This window comes from Natator depressus, chromosome 16 (genome assembly GCF_965152275.1).
Source record: "Natator depressus isolate rNatDep1 chromosome 16, rNatDep2.hap1, whole genome shotgun sequence".
NCBI lineage: Eukaryota > Metazoa > Chordata > Testudines > Cheloniidae > Natator > Natator depressus.
The window spans coordinates 16111831-16136998 of NC_134249.1; the positions used below are offsets into that span (position 1 = coordinate 16111831).

The following is a 25168-nucleotide window of genomic DNA, read 5'->3' on the forward strand; positions in this document are numbered from 1 at the left end:
GGGGTCATGACCCCTAGTTTGAGAACCCCTGTACTACCCCATCTGTCATTAACTGGGCCTCTTTCTGACAGCCTTAATAAAGAGGTGAACTAAATGAGCTCTGGAAAATGATCTCCCATCTCAGTGTTAAAGGTGGTCGCTGCAGGACAGGGCTGCAACACAGGGTCGGCAGCCTGTGTAGGTAGGTGAAACTTTCATTGATGTTACTTGTGCCATATCTTGTGTGTGACAAATCTCCACTGATAATCTCTCTCTCCTCCCTGGCTGTATATGCCTCTTGATTTGCTTCTCCCTTTCATTATTATTCCGGGGCCTGATCCTGGATGCAGAGCTCCCAGTAATGTTGGTGGAAGCCCCAGGGCATGGCCCAAATGGTGGCACTGTGGTGGAGGTACAGGTAGCTAGAGAAAATAAAGCTGTTGGGAGGTGATGCTGGCTCCAGCAATTTGTGGCATTTGTGGGAGGGTCTGAAGCCACATCAAGGTCAGGGAGCTACGGGCAAGGCTGTGACTCCCACAAACCCATAGCTGAGGTGTTTAGGGGGCAGTATCTTTGCCAGCTTGGGAACTGATTTAATGTGTAGAGAGAGGGGTGAAAGAGACAGAAATTCCCTGGCTTTTCACCTTACTGAGAAACTGCTTCACCCTTTGCACACTCTGGGCCTGATCTAAAGCCCTTTGATGTCTCCTCTTTCCCTAATTGCTTCCTCCTCAGCTTTCATCCCATACCTGCCTCAAATGAGAAAGGGGGAAGTCTGATATTTCCCTCTTGACTGCTCCTTGACCAGGCCTACTCCTGTTCAGCCCAGGTTTCTCTCTCTCTTGTTTGCATGCACATCTAATCAGGGTTTTTTATTATTACTATTATTTAAATCAGGAGAATAATTTCTGCCTGGCTGTAAAGTAATCCTGACAACAGCAAGGCTCAGGGATCCTAGAGCTGTTGCTGCTGGAGCCTGGCTTGGCAGGACCAAGCTCACAGGCTTTCCTCCTGCAGTCAGTTTGATGGTCTGTAACCATGGCACAGACTGTGCTGTCCTCTCCCAAGATCCCTGAGGTTTTGGAATCAGACTATAGAGAGCTCCCCAGAGCAGAGCCTGGGGTTAGACAGTTGTGTGGGCCCCTCCCTATCTCTCCTCTTTCTCAATCATTCTTTCTCCTGTTTTCTTATCTTTGACTCTTTAATTCTCTTTCATTCTTTCTCCTCCTTCCCTCCTCTCCTCCCTGGCACGCTCCCTCCTTTTTTTCCCTCCTCTCCTTTTGCTTTCTCCCTCCACGCCTGTGTCATTAACACCTCTGTGCAGCGGGGCGCCTGGCTTTCCCCCGGGGTCCCTGCAGGTGTCGCTGTCCGGTTTGCAGGGCTCTGGCTGCGGGATGAGTTGCTCACTCCAGGCCGGGGATTGACAGGCCGGGCGGGCAGGACTGGAGGAGGAGGGGCGGGCAAACACAGAGAGGCAGCCAGCGAGCGAGAAGCCGCAATCCAGCCAGCGCCGCCTCTGCCTTTTCAATCCGCAGCCATCCGGCTCCCCGAGCCCCCATCTCCCCTCCGCACTCGGCTCCCCAGGCAGACCCGGCTCCCGACAACCACCACAGGTGGGTATTGGGGCCGGCTGGCAGGGCGGAGGGGGTTTATTCGGGGGGGGTTGGGGCGGCGGGGGGATGGGACCAGGCAGCCCTAAAATGGAGCCTGAGCCAGAGGCTGCCTGGAGTCCTGAAGGAACCTCCCCCCCCCCCCAGCTTTGTCTCCGTTTCAGCCCCCCTTGGCTCTCGAACCCACTGTGCCTTCTCCCCCCAGCCTGGAGCGGGGTGCACCCCCTGCCGCGGCGCCGAGCCCAGCCCCCCCGGATGCCGCTTGGCCGAGGCCGGCAGTGCCCGCTGTTGGCCCAGCCCGATCTCCGTGTGCCCCGGAACAAAGAATTGGGGGCTTAGCCCCCGGGGGCTGGGGTTGACGCCGTGTGGGGCGGGCAGGGCCATTGGCCTCTGGTCCGCCCCAGCCGAGGGGGCTGTTTAAGTCTGGAGCTAGCCTGTACGTCGGTGGTTTGGAGTCTGCAAAAACCAGTCGGTGATGGAGCCTCCCTCCGTTAATAGCAGATGCGGGGCCTGTTCGGCCACCCCCACGCCTAGCTAGGGGGGAGAGGGGCTTAGAGGTGGGGGGTCGGTTTCCAATTTCAGATCCCTAATAAATATGGGTGTGTGTGTGTGTGTGTGTGTGTGTGTTTTAAACCCGTGTTTAGCCCCATTGTTTTGGTTCTGCGCTCCGGTCATGGGAGGCCTGGTCTGTGTGTGTGTTTTGCTGCTGCTATTACAAACTGCTAAACCCTCCCCCATTTGGGATTATAAAACTAGACATGCTACAGAGCATCCTGCCCACCCCGCATTGCTCCGCTACGGCACAGACAATGGTGTATGGAATAGTTTAATTGAACAGTGTGTGTTTGTTATTAACTAGTCGATTTTTGTTTTTCTTTTCTGCAAAGGCGGTTGAAAACAGAAATAACTATCTTGATTTTACAGTGAAAAGATTCTTGTTGCAATGTATGTTTCAACACAACATTTGGGATCTCAGTTTCGCAGCCCCGATTGTTTTGTTGTTGTATTTATTGTAGCTGTGCAAAGACCAGACTAAGAGCTGAAATGCAGCTTGTGGGGGAGTGTTTACAGTGCAGCTTCTGAGGCTGTGAAATGCAGTGGGGATGTTTCTTGTGTTTTGATGCTGGATCTTGGAAGATGCATATGGTTTTTAAAAATATATATTTTTTTATTAGCAAAGAATTTACAACCTCTGGGCTCTTAAGGGCTCTGAGCTGGAGGAGATGAAAATCCTGAAATAGGTCTTGGCTCGACATGTAATGTTTTTTCCATGCATCTCATTAGAGTTTGTGGATGTTTTGGTTAGCAGAACTGTGTGGGCTTTGGTTTGAGTGATTGCAAACATTCTTTGATCCTGAGATTTGGGTTTTGTTATGAAAATTTTTTTCCTAGCTCTTTATGTAGAAAAGGTGATAGAGGAGCAGAAATTTTGGAGGCCGTGATTGTATTTGATGGATTAATACTTTCATATAATGAAGCATTTTAATTTTAATGGTACTAATGTTTGGTATAATATAAACAGGCTATGTAAATATTTAAGGCCCTGTGTCTCTTTCAAGAGACATGGGGGGAGGATGGGCATTGATCCTGAAAGCTTCGGTACTCCCTCTTCAGTACTAACAGAGGACGCCTCTCATCTTGCAGAACTGAGTCCTGATTAAGGATTTATAAGTTAGTTTAAAACTTTCATTGCAGTAGTGCCTAGATGCCTCAACTAGATCAGTCCCTATTGTGCTAGGCACCGTACAAATATAGAAAATGACAGTCCCTGTCCCCAAAGAGCTTGCATTGGAGTGTTGGCATCTGACAGGTGGATTTGCCAAATATAAATTTGGAGTCAAAATGACCTGGGGCAGAGAGGTTGAAAGTGGTAGGTGGTGCTGCTCTCACTGTGCTGTCAGGCCAAGTCCCAGAGTACTTAAAACTTTTAAGTGCACTTTTGCTTCTATAAATGAATGGGCCCTGGTTCTGTAAGGAGCTACAAGTGGATGAAACCTTGGGGCTATACAGAGCCCCATTGAAGACAGTGATGTTCTGGGTGGGTGGAATGGTCATGTTGCTCCTCACAGGACTGAGACCTTAGAGATTTTTTTCCATTTGTTTTTATATTTTTGAGGTGTGAAGGATTGATAACAGAACTTCATTGTCAATCTCTATTTTCATGATGACCTGTCTGAAATGTGCTTTCTCTTTAAGGCCTATGAAGATGATGTCAGGTTAAAAATTACATTAAAAAAATCCATAGAGGTTTGGCGAAATTTGAGGAATTAAAACTAAATGTATCTTTCACCATTGCTTCTGAATTTTTCTTTTTGGACTTAATTTGGCTTGGACATTGAAGATAAGCTGCTCTGTGTCCCTTTTTAGTCACTTTCACTGTTTGGTTCTCTACCCTAGTCCAGTGGATGGACACATTTCAGGGCAAATTTTAAATGGAAATAAAACAGTTTTTTGAAATATATAAAAATATGATTACACAATTTTATTTTCACTTAAAGCATAGTCCTGAGATGCAGCTGGATGGAGAGTTCATTTTATAACTCCAGTTGGGAATTTAGTCTGTAACTTGTGGTTTTATTTATTTAACGTTTCACAGAATCTATTTTGAGTAGAAATGGCTACATTAAAGTTTTCATAATTCACTGAATATTTTGTTTGGCGTTAAATCCAGCCTTGCAACATTTGCAAATGAAACATCATTCCTTTTTGCTAGTGCCTGAAATCCAGAAAGTAAAATTATTTTGTCCAAGCTGGTTGAAGCACAAAATGTAAACAAACTGCAAAACCAGGGAAAAGTAAATGGAGGTTTTAAAAAAATCTTAGTTTTTAACCGGAGTAATTTAGGTAAGGAATTAAAAAAAGCATCATCGTGACTTTTTACCAGAAAGTGACCCTTTCAGTATTAGATTTTATTAAAGCTTTTTCCAGCGCGTAAATTTAGGAACTAACTTCCACTTAACAGTGTCCTAAAAATAAATAAGTCATAATGTTTTGATAAGTATTATTTATCAGACTGGGATAGTGTTAGAGTCCATAGTGTTAGAGCCCCACTACCATGGGGCCTGATCTCTCTGGTTGGAGTATTTGAGTGCTCATGTAATATAAAAATCTCTAAGATCTCTGTAAAGTGCTGGTATTTTTGCAAAGCCACCAACAGCATATTGGGTCCTGCTCCTGCAAGTTGTCCCACATGAAGTACAGCTTGCCAGATCAGGGCCATAGTTTTGGGTGTCGCAGTAGGACCTCTTGTGCATCTAACCTTTGAAATACAATGTGTATTCTATTGTTCCTTGCAGAAATAATCAGCTATTTAGGGTTCACATTGATCAGTTGCCCAAGATCTCCATTGTACTTATCCAGGTAGTTTAATGTACTGTAGGACCAGTAGGGTTAGGACTCAAGTTGCAGTAGTACTTAAGTCATGACAACCTTATTATTTATTATTTTTTCTCAGTACAGAGAGATCTCACTGTAGCAAGACTTCGTTTTGTGACTGCCCAAATTGAAGGGGTGGGTGTCGGGGGGAACTTCTAGGATAGTAAATGTTAACTTGAAATAGGGGAGGGACGAATTTTTAGAATTGCAGGAGTGGGTGACCCCCTTCTCCATTCCATCGCCAGTGGACTTTCCATTTGTTCTGTCATTGGGCGATGGAAATTTTGTCCCAGTTTTATTTTTTTGTTCTTCAGATAATCATACCTTCTAAGTGGGTTTTGCTTTTCATGTAGCACTGACTCATTCCTCTAATAAGTTAGTAATCTCACAGCTCCCTAGCTTGACTAGCTTGTCATTGGGAACAGAAAAATCATAAATGTAGGTCTTTCAGATAATTGTGTCATGGCCACATAGAAACATTCTGAACAGGTAAAAGCTGGTGAACTGTAAATCTCTTCTTCCTAAGAACAACTTTTTGGATAGCTATTGAAATAAACTGACTTTTCATTACTAAAACCAACATAATCCACTACCAAAAGTTTCTTCCAGTGGAAGATGTCTGCAGATTTGTGACTGCAACACAAGTTTGTTTGGATAAAAACTTTTTCCAGAGAAGAATAAATGTGGATAAAGCAGAGAGCTATAATATAATGTTATAACTCACTGAAACATGACTTGGTTTCATTATGAGAGATTGTCAGAAACTTCTTATGTAGCATTCAAGAGCTCTGTGTGTGTGTACATGTAGGTTTAGATTAGGAAATCGGTTTTAGTCATGCTGGTGCAAAGATAAGGGAGCTGTATGTTTTGCATTAAAATTGTTAGGTTTGTATGTGTAAAACTTGAATTTGTCAGGAAGCTGTAAGACCACATCTATAGTAGCCTGAGCCTTTTCCACTAACAGTGCTTTTGTATTTGACTGTGGAACTGGAGGGGGCTGGTATCTCTTGAGTTGCTGTGCTAAAAGATCTATAGGTACAAGACAGCAAGGAAACTAGTGCAATTTTGGAGCTGCAAATGCAGAGGCATGTGGAGGTGATCATCATCCCCTGTACCTCTGGTGCAACTGCATCTCGAATATAGTGTCCAATTTTGAGCACCTGTATTACCAGGGAAGTGTTGACCAATTAAAGGGAGCAACAAAAACTCTTAGAAGGCTGCAGGCGTTGATTTAGGAGGAAAGATTAAAAGGGCCACATCTTGATTGAGTGTGAGAAAAGGTGATTACAAAGTTATCAGAAGGATGTAAAAATCAAAGAGAAAAAGGAGTTCTTTTGGGTGGTACATAAGGGAATAATTTGGAGCTATGGGATGAAATTAAGGTGGGGGACTCTGGGAAATCTTTCTGATAGGGAGATGAGCTGGTAGTTCTTGACAAATCATCCATTGTCACTATCAGGAAGACTTACTCTATTGTATGCTGATGCTTGACATGAGTAACAGGGCTTGTGGTTGGCTGGAAGGGGATGTTTGAAGCCTCCCAGGAGTTTCAGATCTATAGCAGTAAAGCTAACAGACTGCAGAGTTAACCCATATGGGGGAATCCTCCTGTGTAGCTGCACAGGACTCTTTTCTAGTGGAGCTGGGATAGATTTACCGCAAGGAGTAGTTCGGGACAGGGTTTAGGAAGCTTGCTTTGGATATGTATGTGTCACATACTGTTCATGAGCTTCCTGCATGCCTTTCTACAGTGGGGATTTAGTGCCAGGGCTGCTGCTATGTAGATTTGTCAGGTATCTCCACCTATGTGTGGAATAAGGGCAGGTGCAAATGTGCAATAGGCTACTCTAGTCTTGAGGCTGGAGTAGCAGTCCTGGAGTGGGCTGGGGGGCAGGGAGGAAGGATTTATCTCCTGCTGTGCCAGCATTTGGGCCTAGGCAGTTCACATGTCTCTGGTTCATTATGCTTTTCTGAATTTACAGAAAAGCAATGCCCCATCAAGTCGTATTCTGGAGGGTTTTCTTCATAGCCATAAGGGGCAAGAAGCTTAATTTTTGGAAAAACTGAATATCAGGCCCCCAACTAACCAGGGGCAGTTTCCTGCCGGTCATTGATGAGTGCGCCCATGATACTGTGCTAACTGTGTTATTGTTCTGTATTCAAGCGAAATATAGCATTTTATCATGCCACATGATTATACCAAATACTGAGGGCAGTGTATTGATGAGTGCAGCCAAACCTGCGGACGAGGCAGGTAAAGAAACTGGCCCGGCCCACCAGGAACTTTCCCTGAACAAGTGGCGGACCGGCTTTGAGAACCACTGACTTAGATCCACTCAGTTTTCCTATCTGTAAAGTTGATAGGATGCTTACACGCCTTTGTAAAGTGTTCTGTAAATCCACACATGAGAAGTATGAATATATGGGTGAGATGTTTCTCACTTCCTGTCCCGCAGTGCTCAGTCCAAACGTCCTGCATACAGAACACAGCTGCTTTTCAGAAGACCTAAGCAGGGCTTTTCATTATTCCAAGCACGTTAAAAGTGCTACTCACACTATAATATGATCACTTACTTCCTTGTGTTTGTTGCCTTTGCCCTATTAAGCACTTTCTCTAATTCATGGTTGATAAGTCAATCATTAATTTTTAATTTAAATTGGATTTTTTAAAATTTAAATGAAATTCAAGTTTATTTTTAATTTTCAAGTTTAAAAAAAGTTGAAATTTAAAATTAAATTTGAAATGGACAACTTTTATTAAGGCTTTACTTTATTATAATCTACTAACATCATCTAAATTAAACAAAATTATTAAGCAGTACATGTTTGCTACCAAATTTTAAGGAAAGTCAAACCAGTGAACTGGTGGAAGAAGTCACTGGTTAAGTACCTGGCGCCCAGAGTTTGTTGAAGTGCTAAACCAGTCTTTGACAGCAGTAGCCTCTTTTGGAGGTGCAGAGAGAATAATTGGTTCATTTTAGTTTATATAACTAGTTCAGCTCAATGGCTAATTCATTCAAAGTTGAGAAACTGGGAGTTGAAAAAGAAAATTTGTTTTCTCTTCCAACTATGAATACAAACTAGGCATGAAAGGATGAGATCTTCTAGTTCTAAAATCTTGAAGGACATGAACATAAAAATGGCTATCCTGGGTCAGATCAATGGTCCATCTAGCCAAGTGTCCTGTCTTCCAAAAGTGGCCAATGCCAGGTGCTTCGGAGGGAATGAGCATAACAGGCAATCGTTGAGTGATCCATCCCCTGTTATCCACTCCAAGCTTCAGACACCCAGAGCATTGGGATGCATCCCTGACCATCTTGGCCAATAGCAATTGATGAACCTGTCCTCCATGAACTTACATAATTCTTTTTGAACCCCATTATGGTTTTGGCCTTCACAACATCTCCTGACAACAAGTTCCACAGGTTGACTGTGCATTGTGTAAAGAAGTACTTGCTTTTGTGTGTTTTAAACCTGCTTACCTATTAATTTCATTGGGTGACCCCTGGTGACATGGTGACCGGAGATAATCAGTTTAGTTAGCTAATTGCCAATAATACTTCCTTTTTTTAATAATTAGTTTTAAGTACAAAACATATTTTGATAAACTTTTGATAAACTATTTTTTGTTATATATCCAGCTCATTTAAGGTAATTTTAGTTAAAACAAACAAATAAGTGCTTTTTAAATATATGTTAATCATCATTTAGTAAATAAGAAATGCATCATTCATCATTTTCTAACTATATAAAATATATAGAAATTAAGAATCTGAATAAATGTAAGTTAAGCTATATGGTTGTTTAAATAAAAGTATATACATATAGCATGTCCTGCTGGTTAGCAAAAAGCAATACCAAATTTATCATGAAGGCTATATTTAATTGCAAATCAATATGTTTTAATGGTCACCAGCCAGTGAGAATCAACCTTTCTTCAGGAAAATAACTGAAAAGTACAAATTAAAAACACAAAATCAGTGATTGAAATGGAGGTTTCTTACTTGATGATTTAAAGCTCGTTAATTTAAATCAATCTGCTCTAATTTCCCATGGACCGCAATATGCATATCCAGTGCAACCAGGTGTTTTGAATAACTGGCTACATGTAAACCAACTGTGGGGTGAAATGCGGTATTATAATGGTATTTTTTTTAAAAGGGAAAGGATTAGAAATACTTTTTTAGGAACTTACATCTCAGATACTGTAGTATTTGAACTACGAACTTGCCTGAATTGTTGTGAATTTTATTTGTAGTTTGACCCAACTGTTTCAACAGATTTGATGAATGTGGGAAACAAGAAAAAGTTGATATAGAGAATGATTTATTCATCTCCTTGCCAGTGCAGTATTGTTCCCTACAGTACACGTACTAGTACTTTGTCCTGTCTAGTTCTAAAGGTGGTAGGCAATGGGACTCCCACCATTTCCTGTGGAGATGATTTTATATTCAAATCAACAGGGGCTTAACAAATCCACTCAGCAATGACAAGTAAGAAACTTTCCCTTGTATGTATTTTTGTTGGGGACTTGGCCTTTAATCTCTGCGGATTTGAAACTTTCTTTTTTTGTCTTTAGTCATTATGGTTGTGAAGATAACCAGAGTGTAAGCCAATTCAGTGTAGTCAGGAGACAGCCTGAGAGGGTGGAGAGGTATAGGTTACCTAATATCCAAATCCTGTGAAGCTGAGCTCTTTGGTCTATAGGAGTGGTGGGTCATATCCTTGACATGGACTCCCAAAATCCTACCGCAGTTGTGTGCAGAGAAACCAAATTGATTTTGTGGGGCCTCTAATGATCCCTTTCCCATTTGTCCCAACCCCTATGTGTGCTAGTGTCATATGTGATAAATTTCCAGGCTTGTCACCTACTGAAAGACGCATCAAGAGTTGTGTTTTATTAGTTTACTACTAGCTAAAATGTGCGCTGTCCAATGGGTGTAGTAATTCATAAAGTTGGGTGGGGGGAGCTGAGAACTTTAAAAATTAGACTTAAACTATTCTGAACAGAAAGAGCTGTCCGCTATGCTTGTAGCTGTTTCCATCACTTCACATTGACTTACGACATTCTAGGCTTCAGAGTGACAATTCTGAAATCTCATATCGGTTTTATTTCTCTCTTTATGCCATAAGTGCAATTATTGGAGTGTGGCTTGTCTGTCTTCAAAACATGCTCTTCCCTAGGTTAAGTGAATGCTTCCTCTTTTCCCACCCACCTCAATATATTGCCGTACTTACAGACTGGTACCTCATACCTCTGGTCTTCAGCATGTATCAAGATCTCCAAGGTGACACTGCATGTACAAATGAATATTATGGACGCTACATTCAAGGCCTCCATAGGGCTTTAGCTAGTGCATAGGCTTTATTTGTGTTTTGATGTTGGAGATGTTGTTTTGTGTATTCAGTTACTTAAGTAGACCAGTTTTATCATAAAGCACCTGGGTTACTTAGCTGGATAGACTCTCTCTGTAATGATTTTAAAGTAGAAGGGAATGTGGGCTCCATGTGGCAGACTGGGAGAATTTATTAGCTTAAATTATTGTATTTTTAAAGTTGACTTGTCAGTCGTGGAAATCACTCTGTGACTCTGAGTTGATGATAGGTGTAACAACCTGAGCAATTGTGCACCTGTTATAACTTGAGATCAATTCATGCTCACTTTTAGTTATGGGAGCACTCCTGCTGCCTTCAGTGAGCTACTTGCATGGGGAAGAGGAGCAGGCTTTGGCCCATTGTCTCTATTTTAGATTTTCACACAGTGTGATTCTCTTCTGAAGGACATTGTTGTCAGATACACAACAGAACTACCATCTCAGTATTTCTCTCCTCTTCCGTTTTTCTTTACAACCATTGCTCCTTCATGGATTTTTCTCCTTTTTTTCCTACCCAATAGTCGCCATGCTTCTGAGGCCTCAGCAGTGAACAGTTAGCGTGATATTATTTATAAAACTATAAGTGTTTAAGGTCCTTTGGAAGGGGCACTGTAGTGAGAATCAGGAGACCTGAACTCTCTTCCTTCTGCAACTGAAGTGACTTGCCCAAGATCACACAACACTTCCCTCTGTGCTGAGTTTCCCAAGGGATAATGATACTAACCCCCCTCTGTACATCACTTGAGATTCCAATAAGAGCTAAATATTGTTTGTTATTGAAATGTTCAAATACCTAGATACCTAATTAAAAATATTCTATAGCCCATGTGAAATCTGGGGTTAAAGTACGGTGACTCCATCCTAATAGGTTGTGTGGGAGAAGCTTATAAATACAGGAGGTGCTCAGCTTGGTTTCAATTTGTTTAATCATGAGACGTCCTGTCCTTTTGATGCTGAGGAAGTGAGGCTGTTGCATCTCCATGAGCTCTTCCCTGGGTGTTCAGCTGTCTCAGGAGTTTCAGCAGGGCAAGGTGGAAGGCAAATGACTTTTAGAAAATACAGTAGTACCTGTGCTGAGTCCTCCAGGTGTTAGCTTTGAGAGAGCTCAGAGCATACATACAATTGTAAGTGTAAACATTTGCACTTAAATAACACTCCTCTTCTTTGTGCTTTAAAGACAGCTTGCAAAACCCTAGGTCACTTCCCCAGGTACAAAAGGAAGAGGGTGATAGGTCTGACTTGTGGAAGTCACAGGTGGTTCTCATTTGACTGAGCTACTCTGTCCTTTGTGGTTTGAGTTCTGAATGTGAAATGTGTGCTTGTTGCATTTGTTTCCATTTGGGCCTTGCTAGCTTGCACTAATCAGGTGGTTTCAGGAAGTCACAGCTTCTAGCCTAGTAATGTTTCTTATGTGAATAAGATTTGTCAGAGGTTGGTGACGGGTCCAGTTTTATTTAACATCTTCACTGTCTAGATGAGGACATAAACAGCATGTTACTGACATTTGCAGATGCTGCTAAATTGGTCCATTTTATCAGACATCCCACCTCCAGCAGTAGCCAATTCCTGATGCTTCAGAGTAACGTGAAACCCCTGTAATGTATCTGCCCAACTGAAATTAGAGGGCAGGAGTCCCCCTTTCCTGACACTCGGATAACTAGCTCATTCCTTAAAGCATGAAATTCTTGGTGCAGGACACTAGTGTTTTCCCTGCAAAACTGAAGACTGGTCCAGGTCTACACTTTTGTACCGGCTTAGCTTTGTTGGTCAGGGGGCATGGGGGGGAAAAAAACACACCCCTTAGAAACCTAGCTATGCAGACAAAGCCCCCAGTGCGGAAGAGGGCTTCTCTTGGTGTAGCTAACATTGTTTGGGGAGATGGTGTTCTTATACTTGGAGAACTCCTTCTTTTGGCATATGCTGCATCTACACTACAGAGCTATGCTGGCATCTGCTCAGTAGTGTACCATAACCTGAGTTCCTGACTGATTGCTCTCAGGGAAGGAAGGATGGACCTTGAAATCTCTTATCTCAGGATCTTGTATGCACCTCTTTCTCTGCATGAGCTACAGACCAACTCACAGGCTGGATTTACCTAGCTTTTCCTCTTCATCTTAGCCCTCAATTACTGGAGGCCAAGGCCTTCCCATGTATAATACTGTCTGTCTAGTCCTTGTGGAGAAGCAGGATCCTCAGAGGTTACTAATGGACCTGGTGTGCTTTTTGTATAGATATTGGCATGCTCCCCTGCCAGACTTTTCAGTCTGCACAAGTAACCCTTTATTGCTCAGGTGGAAGGTGGGCTGTGAATCCATGCACACAGACTTCTCTTCTCAGTCACAAGTTTGAGACATTGGCCAGTAATGGATGTTTCAGAGGAAAGTGCAAGAAATCCCATGGTGAACAACGATGGAGTCATTTGCTCATAAGGGAGTTTTGTTCCTGATGCCCTTAGTTGTCATGAAACATGAGGATTTACATGCTGCTTTATACAAACAAATTAAAAAAAAAAAACCACACAAAACAAAACGGATGTTGTTATGCATGTCCTCATTAACAATATCAATGTCTATCCTTTTTTAATCCCACTAATCTATTATCTTTATTATTTTGTGGCAGTGAATTGCAAAGTTAGGTATGCATTGTGTATAAAGGTATTTCCTTTTATCAGTTTTCAGTTAGTTGCTTTTGAGTTTCATTGGCTGTCCCCAGGCGCTTATGTTATGAGAGAGGGTAATTAGGAGCACCCGATTTACCTTTTCTGTACTATCTGTTATTTTGTATACCTCTGTCACATCTCCTCTCTGAATTGAACAGTCCCAGTCTTTTCAATCACTCATCATACAGAGTGCCTCTAAATCATTTTGATTGGTCACATTTAAGCCGTCTTCATTTCTGCAATATCCTTTTTGAGCTATGGTGACCAATATTGCAGGCAGTATTCCAAGTCAGGTCATACAGTTGAGATGTATAGTGACATTGTAATGTTTTCAGTATTATTCTCTATCCCATTCCTTATGCTAGGTTTTATGATCAGTGTTGTAAACCAAGTAGAGGTCTTTGTTGAAGTGTCCTGATGTCCAGGTCCTTTTCTTGTGTGATTATACATAGTTTAGAACAGGGGTTCTCACACGAAATTTTTTGGTGGCCTCAGAGTGCGACCACCAACTCTTGCTGGTGGCTGCTCTGACAGTTTTTCCTAAAATATTTAATTAACTTCAGGAAAAGCAAATAAATATGCACATATCCAAGTCCAAATCATTGTAATTTATTTATGTAGGTTTTTTTGCAGACAGTAATAATAAAAATAACGTACAGTTGTCTCTATTCTTTACTTGACCTAAACAGAATAGAAACAAAATAAGGTGCTTTGCACATTCTTGTCTTTATGTTGGTTTCTTTTACTTTTTTGGCTCCCCCCCCCCCTTTTTTTTTTTAAAGACTTGCTAGCTAGTAAGGCTGCTGCTGTGAAAACTGTTATTTGTATGTATCACTTTTCACAGCAGACTTACTAGTTAGCTGGGAGGCAGTGAAAAGTGATATTAACGAACATACAAATACCGCTTTTCACAGGAGACTTATGCAGCCCCGCGGGGCAAGCCAGGGGACAAATTAAGCTGTGGATGGAGAGGAGGGTAGGGAGGCAGTGGGAGCCTGGGGGGGTGGGAGGGGAAAGACCCCAGGACTGGAGCTCGAAGCCTGATGCCCTGCGGCCGGAGCCTGATGCCCACCACTCCAGGGCTGAAGCCGGAAGGTGGGGAACTCTCACCAGCTGCCTGCTCCTCTGGCATTTGTGGCTCCAGAGGAGGTCAGGAACCAACCCCTGCTGGCAGCCCCGGGAGAGAAGCCACTGCCCTCCTCCCTCCCGCCCTCAATCACTGCCCAGGAGGCTGTGGCCGCAAGAAAAGCCTCTGGTGGCTGCATTTGAGAAACGCTGGTTTAGAACTTGGTGGTGTGTCTGAAAGTAATTGAAAGTGTGCAATACCTTCCATAAATCTGTTTGCTCAAATGAGGCATGCTAACTTCCAGGTATTCCATCTCTATTGAGATGTAGTGAATTAAACCTCAGCAGCTCAGTCTTCCTCATACAGGTGCTCACAAAAAGCCCACCAGACACTTCTGTATGGCAAGAATGTTGCTCATTGGCTTTGTTTTCAGCCCAGAGGTTTCTCAGCACCAATAGATCAAGCTTTTAGTGCTGGCATTTCCATGACAAGTTCCCCCCAGCTGGGGAAATTTCCTTACTAGATGACATTTCATCGCAATGTCCGATCATTTGGGGCAAGTAACCAAGGGAAAGGATGGGAGAAGCAAGTACTCGACTCTCGGCCTGTTTTGATAAGTATAAAGGAAAGTCAGTCGCGATCAGAACTACTGGTGGCCCACACCTCAACTTCAGTGTCTTGCATGTTCTGTGATTTAAAGCAGCATCATTACCTTAGTTGGGTAGAACACGCTCAGTGGAACGGGAAGTAGGCAGCACTGGTGCCTGGATGCTGAACGCCGTGTTTAAGGCTGGTTGCTGGCCAGATTGCTGGCTGGTACAGCACAGGTTTTCATCTAGTGATCTGAGTTTGGTGTAACTGTTTGAAGCCTGGGGAGCCCTGATTTAGACAGACATCTAACAGAGTGTTCTGTTTCTGTTGTGACACTGGGATTTTGTAGTCTATTATTATCATTTATTATTTGTATTACAGAAGTGCATAGGGGCCAAGCAAAAGTAGGGGCCCACTGTGCTAGTCATTGTACAAATATACTAATAGACAGCCTCTGCCCCAAAGACCTTGTGATTTAAATAGACAAAACACAGAGGATAAAAGAAAGGGATATATAACACAGATATAATTATTTAATTGGCTTCTATAGTCTTTCTGAGCAAGACCATCCAATAAAATGGCTTTTTTTCCCTCAAGATTAGATATTAGAGTAGGGAAATGTGGGTGTTTTGAGATCTTGAGTTCATTGTAACTATTGTATCCTACGTTAATGGCCCCAAGCAGAGGCCAAAGTAAAGGGCTATAGTCAGGCAGCCAGCTTTCAGATGTTGCAATCAGCAGGTGCCAGCTGGCTGCAGCATGTGTTTTAATAACCATACCGGAGGGTAATTCATTTCTTCATGTGTTGGGATTTTATATGGGAGAGCTTCAGTCCACCAGGCTGGGAAATCTTTTAAGATGCCCGTCTGGATCCCAAGTCTGTCTGTCTGATTGGAAAATACAGTTGTCTCAAGGTAGCTTTTGGAGTTACAGGCAGGTGCACTCTTTCCAAAGTACAGCAGAGGACCCAGCTGGGTGAGCAGAACCAGAAGAAGAATTTAGCAGGGTAAGTGGGCAAAAATACTCAGTTTCTAGGGCCTTTGCACAGACCTTAAGGTCTGAGGGTCGGTGTTTGTCTTCCGTCTTAGATGGAATGCCTGTCAGTTTTGTTCAGATCAGCAGCTGTCCTGTAGCAGGGTCACTTACAATAAGAGGGGAGGCAGTGTGGTCAGTGGTTACAGCAAAGGTCTGGATGTCAGGAGAATGGGATTCTGTTCCCAGTTCTGCCATTGGCTCGCTGTGTTACCTTGGTTAAGTCCTTTCACCGCTCTGGGCCCCTATTTTCTGTTCTGGTTGCATCCGATGAAGTGAGCTGTAGCTCACAAAAGCTTATGCTCAGATAAATTTGTTAGTCTCTAAGGTGCCACAAGTCCTCCTGTTCTTTTTGCGGATACAGACTAACACGGCTGCTACTCTGAAACCAGGGTTAATGATACTTAGCACTTTGCAAAGGTTGGTTTCAGATCTCAGCTGAAAGTCGTTACAGTAAGTACAAAGTACTCTGTAAATGTCACTTGTCGAGATTCTGACTGTGGTTGCTCCATAAGGCTTGACAACAGGCTTTTCCTAGCATGCCCCTAAGTTCTCTGCTTTGAAGTGGTTGTTTGTTTGTTCCTCCTTCATCCTTTTTAATGATACGAGATGTGATCAAGAGGCAGCTAAGACTCAGTTACATAACTCGTTGCTAGGGTTTCTCTTTGGCAGATCTACCCTGATATCTGTTTGCATGCTGACTTTCAGGAACACAGGGTTTTTCTGTTAAGCAGCCAACTCCCAAACCAGCATATATTCTCCCCCCCCCCCCGCCCCACCATTACCATTTTAAAATTCTAAATGGGTTTGAAAAACGTTATTGCTCTCATTAAAGTGAAGGATTGATACCTAAACTGCAGAGTGGACAGGTGTTTAGCAGACTTCCACCTCAGAGGGTTTTGCTTTAGTACACCTCAATCCTGATCTCCAACACGCCTGCTAAAATAGTCCCGGGGTCCCACAAAGCATTGTCAGTGCACCACAGTCCTGATTTACAGCATCGCCTCTTCTTCTACGCCAGTCACAGGGCTCCCTACAGCTCTGCCAGAGCAAACAGAAAACATTACCCTCAGTCCAGCACCATATTGCCCTCCACACTAATCAGGACACAATTCTCCCTTCCTCTTTCATGCCTGTCCTACTAATAAAATACTGTGGAAATAAGGGAGGGACCATTGTTTTCTTGGGCAAAAGATGAACGTCTGAGAAAATATTGAACCAGAGAAGGTGCCAAAGATGTGCCTGCTATGCCAAAGGAGAACGTGTCCCAAGATTGTCTTTAAGCCTCATTGTCTGTGCAAGGCCCCACCCTGCAGCCCCATCAGTCTGTCTGTGAGGACTGCATGGGACTCCTTTCAGAGCATGTCATTCTTCCTCGATCAGCCAGTGGAAGTTGTTACTGAGTGGTACCAAATTCTTCCCACCTTCTTGAGACTAAGCATGCTGAGTCCAAAGCTCCATCCTAGGATTTAAACCTGGCAGCACTGTCATTCAGCCTGTAATGCCAGTTTTATTGGTCACAAATTTGCTTCCTGGCTGCTGCTATTAGATATGCTTTGCTAGCCTAGAGGCAAATGGCAGCACAGTATCAAACTGGTTGTGTTCAATGTGTGTGGCCTGTGCTTATTTTGTATATAATATGTGGTGAATTTATCCTCTTACCTAGAAATAATGTTTGATAAGGGATTACTAGTGGAAGTTGTTGCCTGTGGTCAGAGGCTTGTCTCTTTCAGAACTAGTGATTACTTCATCCGCCTTGTCTCTCTAATATCCTGGGACCAACATGGCTACAATAATGAGAAAGTTAACATTTTTATCCAGTAACTGTGTTTATGATCAGCTTTTCCATACTAACCCTTCCACCTGAGTTGTTGTTTGCCAGGTTTGTTATATTTTGTGTTTTGGTTCCAAATTATAGTTAATTAGTTTTAGTGGCAATTATTGCTTTGGAAGAATCAATTTAAAATTACCATGGATTGGCACCTCTTCAAATTCCCCCATCTCCATCTGCTGGCTAGGAAGGAGGATACTCAGACATCAGGGGCTGGTATAAAAATGGCTCAAGAGAAATGGGTTTTGACTCTTTAAAATGCATATAAAATGACAGTTTATCAATTATTCTGTCAGCTCTGAAAGCACATTATAATTGCATTTTCTCTGTAGTCACTTTAGATTATTACAACAAAATATTAAAATAATATATGTACTTTCCATAATTGATGCTATTTGTTTAATTTGAACTCTGAACTCAGCCTGGACAATGTAACCTAATATATTTCTGTCAAATCAGCAGTCTCTGTTTATTTTCACTTTTTGTCTCTTGTGCAGTAGAACAAAGCTGCAACATTAAAAGTTCCAAACACTGTAGAGGAACATTTTAAATCCAAAAGAAAAGAAACCAAGCCTGTTTTCACTAGATATTTGGCTTAGTTTTATTGTCCATTTTAAAGATTACTTCACTGATCTTAAATTTTATTAAACCTAAGGGTCTAGCTTAACTTTTCAAAATCTGTTTCTTTTTGCAAAACCTCAATTTGTGGCCTAAAATTAGTCTGACAACATCACTAACATCCATTAGACTGGTTTTCTGGGTACAACATCCTTCCCTGGCAAACGATAGACTTGATCTAATGAACCTTTTTGCTCTCTTACATTTTATGATTCTCACTAAGCTAAATCGATATTTCAAATGCAGAGAGAAATATCTTTTATTGGACCAACTTCTGTTGAAAGCTTCTCTCTCTCACCACTAGAAGTTGGTCTAATAAAAGATACTACCTCACCCACCTTGTCTAACTGTTTCGTTGGTTTTCTTTAGTAGTTCTGATACTTAGGACACTTCTGAAGTAGTAGACTTCATTTTTAAGGGAAGGCTTCACTCTTGATTGTCTCTTCCTATGTTCTTCTACCAAAAGTAATTAATCTCTTTCAGAATGTGACTGTTTAAATAAATGAAGGTACATTGTCAAGGGGTGGTCACTGGGCACATGTGCATTGTAGGAAAAGCTTGTTCCTGGAGTTGTATATCTTTATCTTAATAATTACTCATGTGTTTATTTTGATGCAAAAATCACCTTTTTACTTCAAAAAAATTTCATGAACTTGAATGTACTTAGAGTTGCTTATAGAGTTTTCTAAATCTTCCATAAAGGTTTGAACTTTCAGTTATGTTGCTTATTCCTCATGTCCTTTCAGTGGTGTTCAACTGATATCCTTAAACCTTTTGTAATAAATTCTCTTGAAGCCCAAAAGCTTGCACTGTATACTCCTGGGGGAATTCTGCGCCAAAAAATTTAAAATGCTGCACACAATATTTTAAAATTCTGCAAATTTTAGTTGTCAAAATAACACTACATAATCATGCCAGTTTCAGTTATTGTGGTAATTTATTTCAAAATACCTGTCCGCAAGTATGTCTGTAACAATACACAGACACACACAATTTCCCCCAGGGGTAGAGAGTTAAAGAAACGCCTGTGACAACCCAGTTCCTGTTTCTCTGCCACCTTTTTCCCCCGCTCCCCTCCCCCCCCCCCGAGCCCAGCATGGGGGGGCAGACACCCACAACCCCTCCCCCCCCTTGGGGTCCCTCCCAGCCAAAACACCTGAACCCCCTCCTCCCCAGAGCCCAACCTCAGGGCCCCCCCTTCCCAAACACCTGAGCCCAGGGATCCAGAAGGAGAAACAGCCTGATGCTCAGTCCCAGGCTTGCACAGAGTTTCCTGTGCACCACCCTCTCCTTCCCTCAGGGCAAGCTTGGAACTGCAGCTGCCAGGAACCCTCTAGCTCCCTCTCCCTCCCCCCAGCAGCCCATTTCTGTGGGGAAAAGGGAATTCTGCACGTACAACGTGAATTTCTTCAGAATTCTGCATTGTGCAGAATTCCTCCAGGCGTAACTATAAAGTGAGAGATTAAAGTGTCATAGTTTATCTTGTTTCCCACTGAGTCCTAGCGACTATCATGTTGGATATTTTGTACTTTCACTTATCAAAGGATAAATAATTGGTTTGATGCTTTTTTCCCCGACTCTCTCTCATTAAAAGGCAGATCAGAAGCGGCGCACAGAAATTTCCTTACTAGATGACATTTCATCGCAATGTCCGATCGTTTGGGGCAAATAACCAAGGGAAAGGATGGGAAAAGCAAGTACTCGACTCTCAGCCTGTTTGATAAGTATAAAGGAAAGTCAATAGAAGCTATCAGAACTACAGGTAAGAAATGCCAGAGACAAGCTAGTCAATGTGTCTCTTGCAGGGTGTGTCTTCACTGCAGTGTTAACTCAGTTGACTGGCACCTGCGTGTGAGCAGCCACACTACAAAGCCAAACTTGAGTTAATATGTCCTCCCTGGTGCTACACTCGCCTGTGTATGTCGCTACCCGTGGTTCTTTGCTACAGTAAGCTGCTGCACTCTGATGGTTGCATGTAAGATACAGGAGGCAATTGTCCCGCTCTACTCAGTGCTGGTCAGGCCTCAGCTGGAGTATTTTGTCCAGTTTTGTGTACCACACTTTAAAAAAGATGTGAACAAAGAGGGAGAGTCCAGAAGAGAGCAACAAAAATGATAAAAGGTATAGAAAACCTGACCTATGAGGAAAGGTTAAAAATATCTGGGCATGTTTAGTCTTGAGTAAAGAAGACTGAAGGGGGACTTAATGATAATCTTCACATCTGTTAAGTGCTGTTATAAAGAGGATGGTGATAAATTGCTCTTCATGTCCCCTGAAGGTAGGACAAGAAATAACTGGCTTAATATGCAGCAAGGGAGATTTAAATTAGATATTAGGAAAAACTTTCTAATTCTAAGGATGGTTAAGTACAAGAATAGTTTACCAAGGGAAGTTGTGGAATCCCTGTCATTGGAGGTTTTTAAGAACAGGTTCAACAAACACCTGTCAAGGGTGGTCTGGGTATACCTAATCCTGCCTGAGCACAGGGGACTGGACTAGATGACCTCTTGAGGTCTTATCCAGTCCTGTATTTTTATGGTTCTTTCCCAGTTAGTTGTGGGAGAACTTGTCGGTTCTTTGGGCACATGGGGGAATTGTGGGAAGGCATTGGGAGACTATCAGCACTCAAGCGGGTTAGCCTGTGTCCTCACTGCAAAGTGAACAGGTTACCAGTTTGATTAAAAGCCTCACTCAGGTTTTAGCGTACGCCCTAGGACAGCTAGCCCAGGATGTAAACCAAACTAAACTCTGGCTAGAGGTTTTTTTGTGTGGATTGGAGCTGGGTTAGGAGCCCAGGTGAACTCTGCAGTGAAAACATACCAGAAGTGGGGATATTGAGGTCAGAAAACTGAAACTAATAGGCTGGGTTTATTCTGAACTCAGTGTGGGATGGAAGAGTAGACAGAAGGAAGATTATTTCAATCTGGTAAACTAGGTCTAGTGGTTAGAGCAGAGGGGACTTGGATCCAGGACTGCTGGATTCTATTTCTAGTGCTACAGATATGTGGCCTTGGACAAGCCACTCACTGTCTCTGTGCCTTTACCTAGCTGTGAAATGGAGATGATAATTCTATTTACCTACCTGATTATAGGTGATGAGATATAATGCGCTGTTTGGAAAGCACTGTGAGATCCAACAGAAAGACAGGTTCAGTCCCAGCAAAGTTAACTGAGCCCTTCTTCCTGCTGGAGAAGATAAACTTGATGTTTTATGTGATTTTCTAGGTGAGGTTTTGGGCTAGAGCTTTAAATAAAAACCCACGGCCTTGTCTGTTCTGCATGGTTACTAACAATCCCAGGACACTTTCCATAAGAGGAAGGTTTTTGCCTCTGTCCTTGGCCAATATCTCCTGTCTTCCCACTGTTGTGTTTGGGTTACATGCCAGCTGATTGTCAGTCCACCACAGAGGTGACAGCATTGCAGTGGTTCTTTTGGAGGAGAGAATCTGAATAAATATGAAGTACTAATATTATAGAAGTGCATATTAGCATTGCTGTTGCAGTGTGATTCTGCAGATTAGGATCTGATTTTACTCTCATTAAGTAGTACCTTACTTCTATTCATCCCAGTGGGACTATTTGAGGGGTAAGGCACTAATTGAAGTAAATGAGGGTGGCAGAATCTAGCCCTTAATGACTTGCTGTCCCTCTCACCAGTTATTCCTAGACATGGCTTACAGAGTCTTGGGAAAGTTGCTGCTGCCCGGCGCATGCCACCTCCTGCAAACTTGCCAAGCTTGAAGTCTGAGAACAAAGGAAACGACCCCAACATCATTATAGTACCCAAGGACGGTACAGGATGGGCAAACAAGCAGGATCAGCCAGACCAAAAGAGGCAAGTGGAGCAATTCTTATGCTAAACCCTCTTAAAGAAGAAACAGAAATTATACTCGGTCATGCTGAGCATTCTCTTTGGGCTTTACTAGTGACCTCTCCCCAGGTGGGATTGGTTACCATGTAGATTTAAGGATACTGTTGGACTACTAGATCCATCGAGCCCTGCGTGTGTACAAAATTTGTATCTGAATCCGATCTGCGGTCTGCAAACATGGTCCGTGGATATCCACAGATTCTGAGGGCTCTTTTCATTCCTTTCAGCAGGAAGCACTCTGAATCAGTACTGAGCCAGTGCACACGCTTCATATGAGGGGCCACTGTATTGCGAGAGTTGATTGTCTCCTTTACCCCACCTAATCTCCGTTGTTCCGTTGTCCTTTCCCAGTTCCAGTGTGACGGCTGCACAGCCGCAGGAGTCGCTGCCGCAGCAGGGTTTGCAGAAATCTGTCTCCAATTTACAGAAGCCGACACAGTCAATCAGTCAAGAGGTAGGTGCAAGTGGCGCTGACGACGACTACTCAGTTTTTCCCAGGCCCATGCAGCCTAAAGATTGACTGATCATAGTTCAGAGAGCAGCTCCCAAATGATCAATTTTGTTAACAATAGTCTGTCTTGACTCCAAGTTACTGTGCCTCTGGAAAGTTCTGCTGCTGTTAAATTATCAGTCTAGGCATATTCCTATATACCTTACAAATCTGTAGGAAGTGTTTAGCTGAAACCTAGGGAAAATGGCTGAAATATAAGGAGCTTGATTTGCATTTGTTAGGGCACTTTATTTTGGTTCTCATTTAAAGGTAGTTAGGTGAGAACAGATCCAGTTGCTACTTCTAGCGAAAGGTTTCACTTGATAAGAAGTGATTGGTTGCGCGTGACAAACAGTGAGTCTCAGGGCCTGAAAAATCCCCTGACAAGTGAGACGTTTCCCCTGCCAGTGAACGTTCTGACCTAACCCATCTATAGCTGCAGAATTTAAGCTTCTACTGTAGCTAAAAATTCCAAACCTGTGAGATTTTTGGAAAGTCAGGGCAGGAGAAGAGAGGGGGTTGGGTGTATATGAGAGAGTGAAAGTCTTCCAAGCATAAGATTTGGCGTAGAAGGCGACTGAAAGATGAGTGGAAGAATGTGTGGGAAAAGTGGCAGAGAAGGGAGACTTTGGCCGAGGAACAGACTGGGAACAGGCAGAAGAAAGAGACGGGGAAGCCAGTGAAAGTATCCAAAGCAGGAGATGTCAGGGTCGGAGCGAGGAAGAGGATTTTAACTGCAGCATTTTGGATAGATTGGAGTGGGGGAGATGCAGAGAGGAAGAGCTGGCGGTCTCAGTTGGGGCACTAGCAGGATCTAGTAACATCTGGATGATAGAGAGATCTGACCATGATAGCATTGTCTTGTTTTACTTTCACCCAGAAGCTGAAGAACTTTCACAAGGGTCTCCTGATCTTTTTCTTTTTTCAGAGTACAAATTCAGTGCCAGGTGGACCAAAGTCATGGGCACAGCTGAATGGAAAGCCAGCAGGACAAGAAGGTGGTGAGTATGATTATGAATAATGGAGCAAAGTACGTGCACACTGCTTTATTAACACACAGGATGAGGTCTCTTCCATGATGCACTCCCAGTCTAAGGGCTTGTCTAGACATAGGTAAACTTGCACTAGTATAACTACAGTGAGGTCATTATTATCTATGCTGCTAATGGCTTCTGCTTGACTGAGGATCCTGAAACCAAGGTAACATTTTTAGCAGAAAAGTTAACTCCTTAAATTGGCATCTCAGTTTGATTGGGAGTATGGCTGTTTTTATACAAGATGTAGGTTGTAGTTGCCATGAATGTTGATATTTAAGGCTCAGAAAGAATAGCAGTAGGCCCGTGGCACTGAGCTTTTAACAGACCAGGAGCCACTAGCTCTTCAAATAAAATTGCAGGGAGTGTCTAAAGAATTAAATAGATTTAGAATGCAAAAATGGATGTAACAAGCTTATGAAAGCTGTCTCAAACCTCAGTCATCAAAGCAGAAGCTTACACTTGCCTAAAGTGACTACCAGCACAAATACGTATTTAACCTTTGTATCTTTTTTTTAATTGCCGCTTTCTTTGAGATTGTTGCCATATGGACCCCATGTAGGGTAGGTCTTAAATCTGTGGGCCAAATTAGTATCTCCTAGAGAACTCTGGCCAAACATTGCCCTCTAAGAAAGTGCTAAAGTGCTTTGTGAACTCAGTGTAGATCAGGCCATTGTTAAGATACATTACTTAAACCTGCAGAAAGAGCTACATGCAGGGCTAAGAAGAGCTTATTTAGAGGATAATTGAATCATAGAAATCAGGCTGCAAAGACTTATTAGGTCATCTTGTCCTCTGCACCTGTTCTGCAACTGCTTTGAGCAATTGCATTTACAGTCTAGTTAAAGCAACAGTTTCAAGTATTAACAAGGATTGAGATCTTTGTCCATTTGCTCATTTATTTTAGTTATTGTGTCTTCCTTAAAGATGTCATTTTTGTTGAAGCATTGGGGGAAGGGGAGAATTTTGTAAATCTGCTGTACTGTAATATGGTATGTGTGTTATGAATTGGGGTGTGAATGCAGAAACTGTATGTATTTCCTGTCCAAAGGAATCTTCAGGGAAGGATGTTTACACTGCATTGCAATTATCCTAGTGCAGTGCATGCTGGGGAATTAGGCTCCATGCCGTTGGTACTGGCACACAAATAATCCTTCTGTTGTGCAGCATTATCTGTTTGGGAAAAGCTTGCTTCCCCATCCCCCTTGCCGAGTCATAATGTAAATCTGTCCTGAAAAATGCTAGTCAACCTTAGCTGTTCATGCTATTAGAATTCTCACTATTCAGACAGATCAGTGCAATAATGCAGTACAGCTAGGAACTCTGGTACTATAAATGTTTCAGTTGTAGTCCATGTTGTACATTTTAAGACTGATAACTTTTGCCAGATGTTTGTTTGGAAATGCTACATATAGTACTTTTTTACGTATAACTTTTTTAACTGGGAAACGATTCTCAACTATGGGATGAAGAACCACGAATTTGATCATGCAAGATCCTATGCTGTGAAACAAAATTTATGAACATGTTACAAAGTAACATTTTTTAAAACAGTCTCTCCAGAATTTAAAGGGACACTACCAAAATTTAGTGCATAACCTATTTTAACAATCTGTAAATGTTTTTTGTGCTTTTAC

The 25168-nt window shown here is 42.5% G+C and overlaps 1 protein-coding gene across 6 annotated transcripts in view; it reads left to right on the forward strand.

Moving 5' to 3' along the window:
• The first annotated feature begins 1426 nt into the window (after nt 1–1426).
• Nucleotides 1427–25168, forward strand: part of PRRC2B (proline rich coiled-coil 2B) — a 68445-nt gene continuing 44703 nt past the window's right edge. For 4 of the 6 annotated variants that reach the window (XR_012642070.1, XM_074973532.1, XM_074973530.1 and 1 more), the window contains exons 1-5: nt 1427–1592; nt 19731–19898; nt 21794–21971; nt 22359–22461; nt 23426–23498. Coding sequence is in view for 5 of the 6 variants with exons in the window: in XM_074973532.1 (XP_074829633.1) it covers nt 19784–19898; nt 21794–21971; nt 22359–22461; nt 23426–23498 (469 nt within the window). In the remaining variant the exon portion in view is untranslated. The remainder of the gene's footprint in view (nt 1593–19730; nt 19899–21793; nt 21972–22358; nt 22462–23425; nt 23499–25168) is intronic. The other 2 variants (XM_074973531.1, XM_074973534.1) reach the window with 1 other exon arrangement.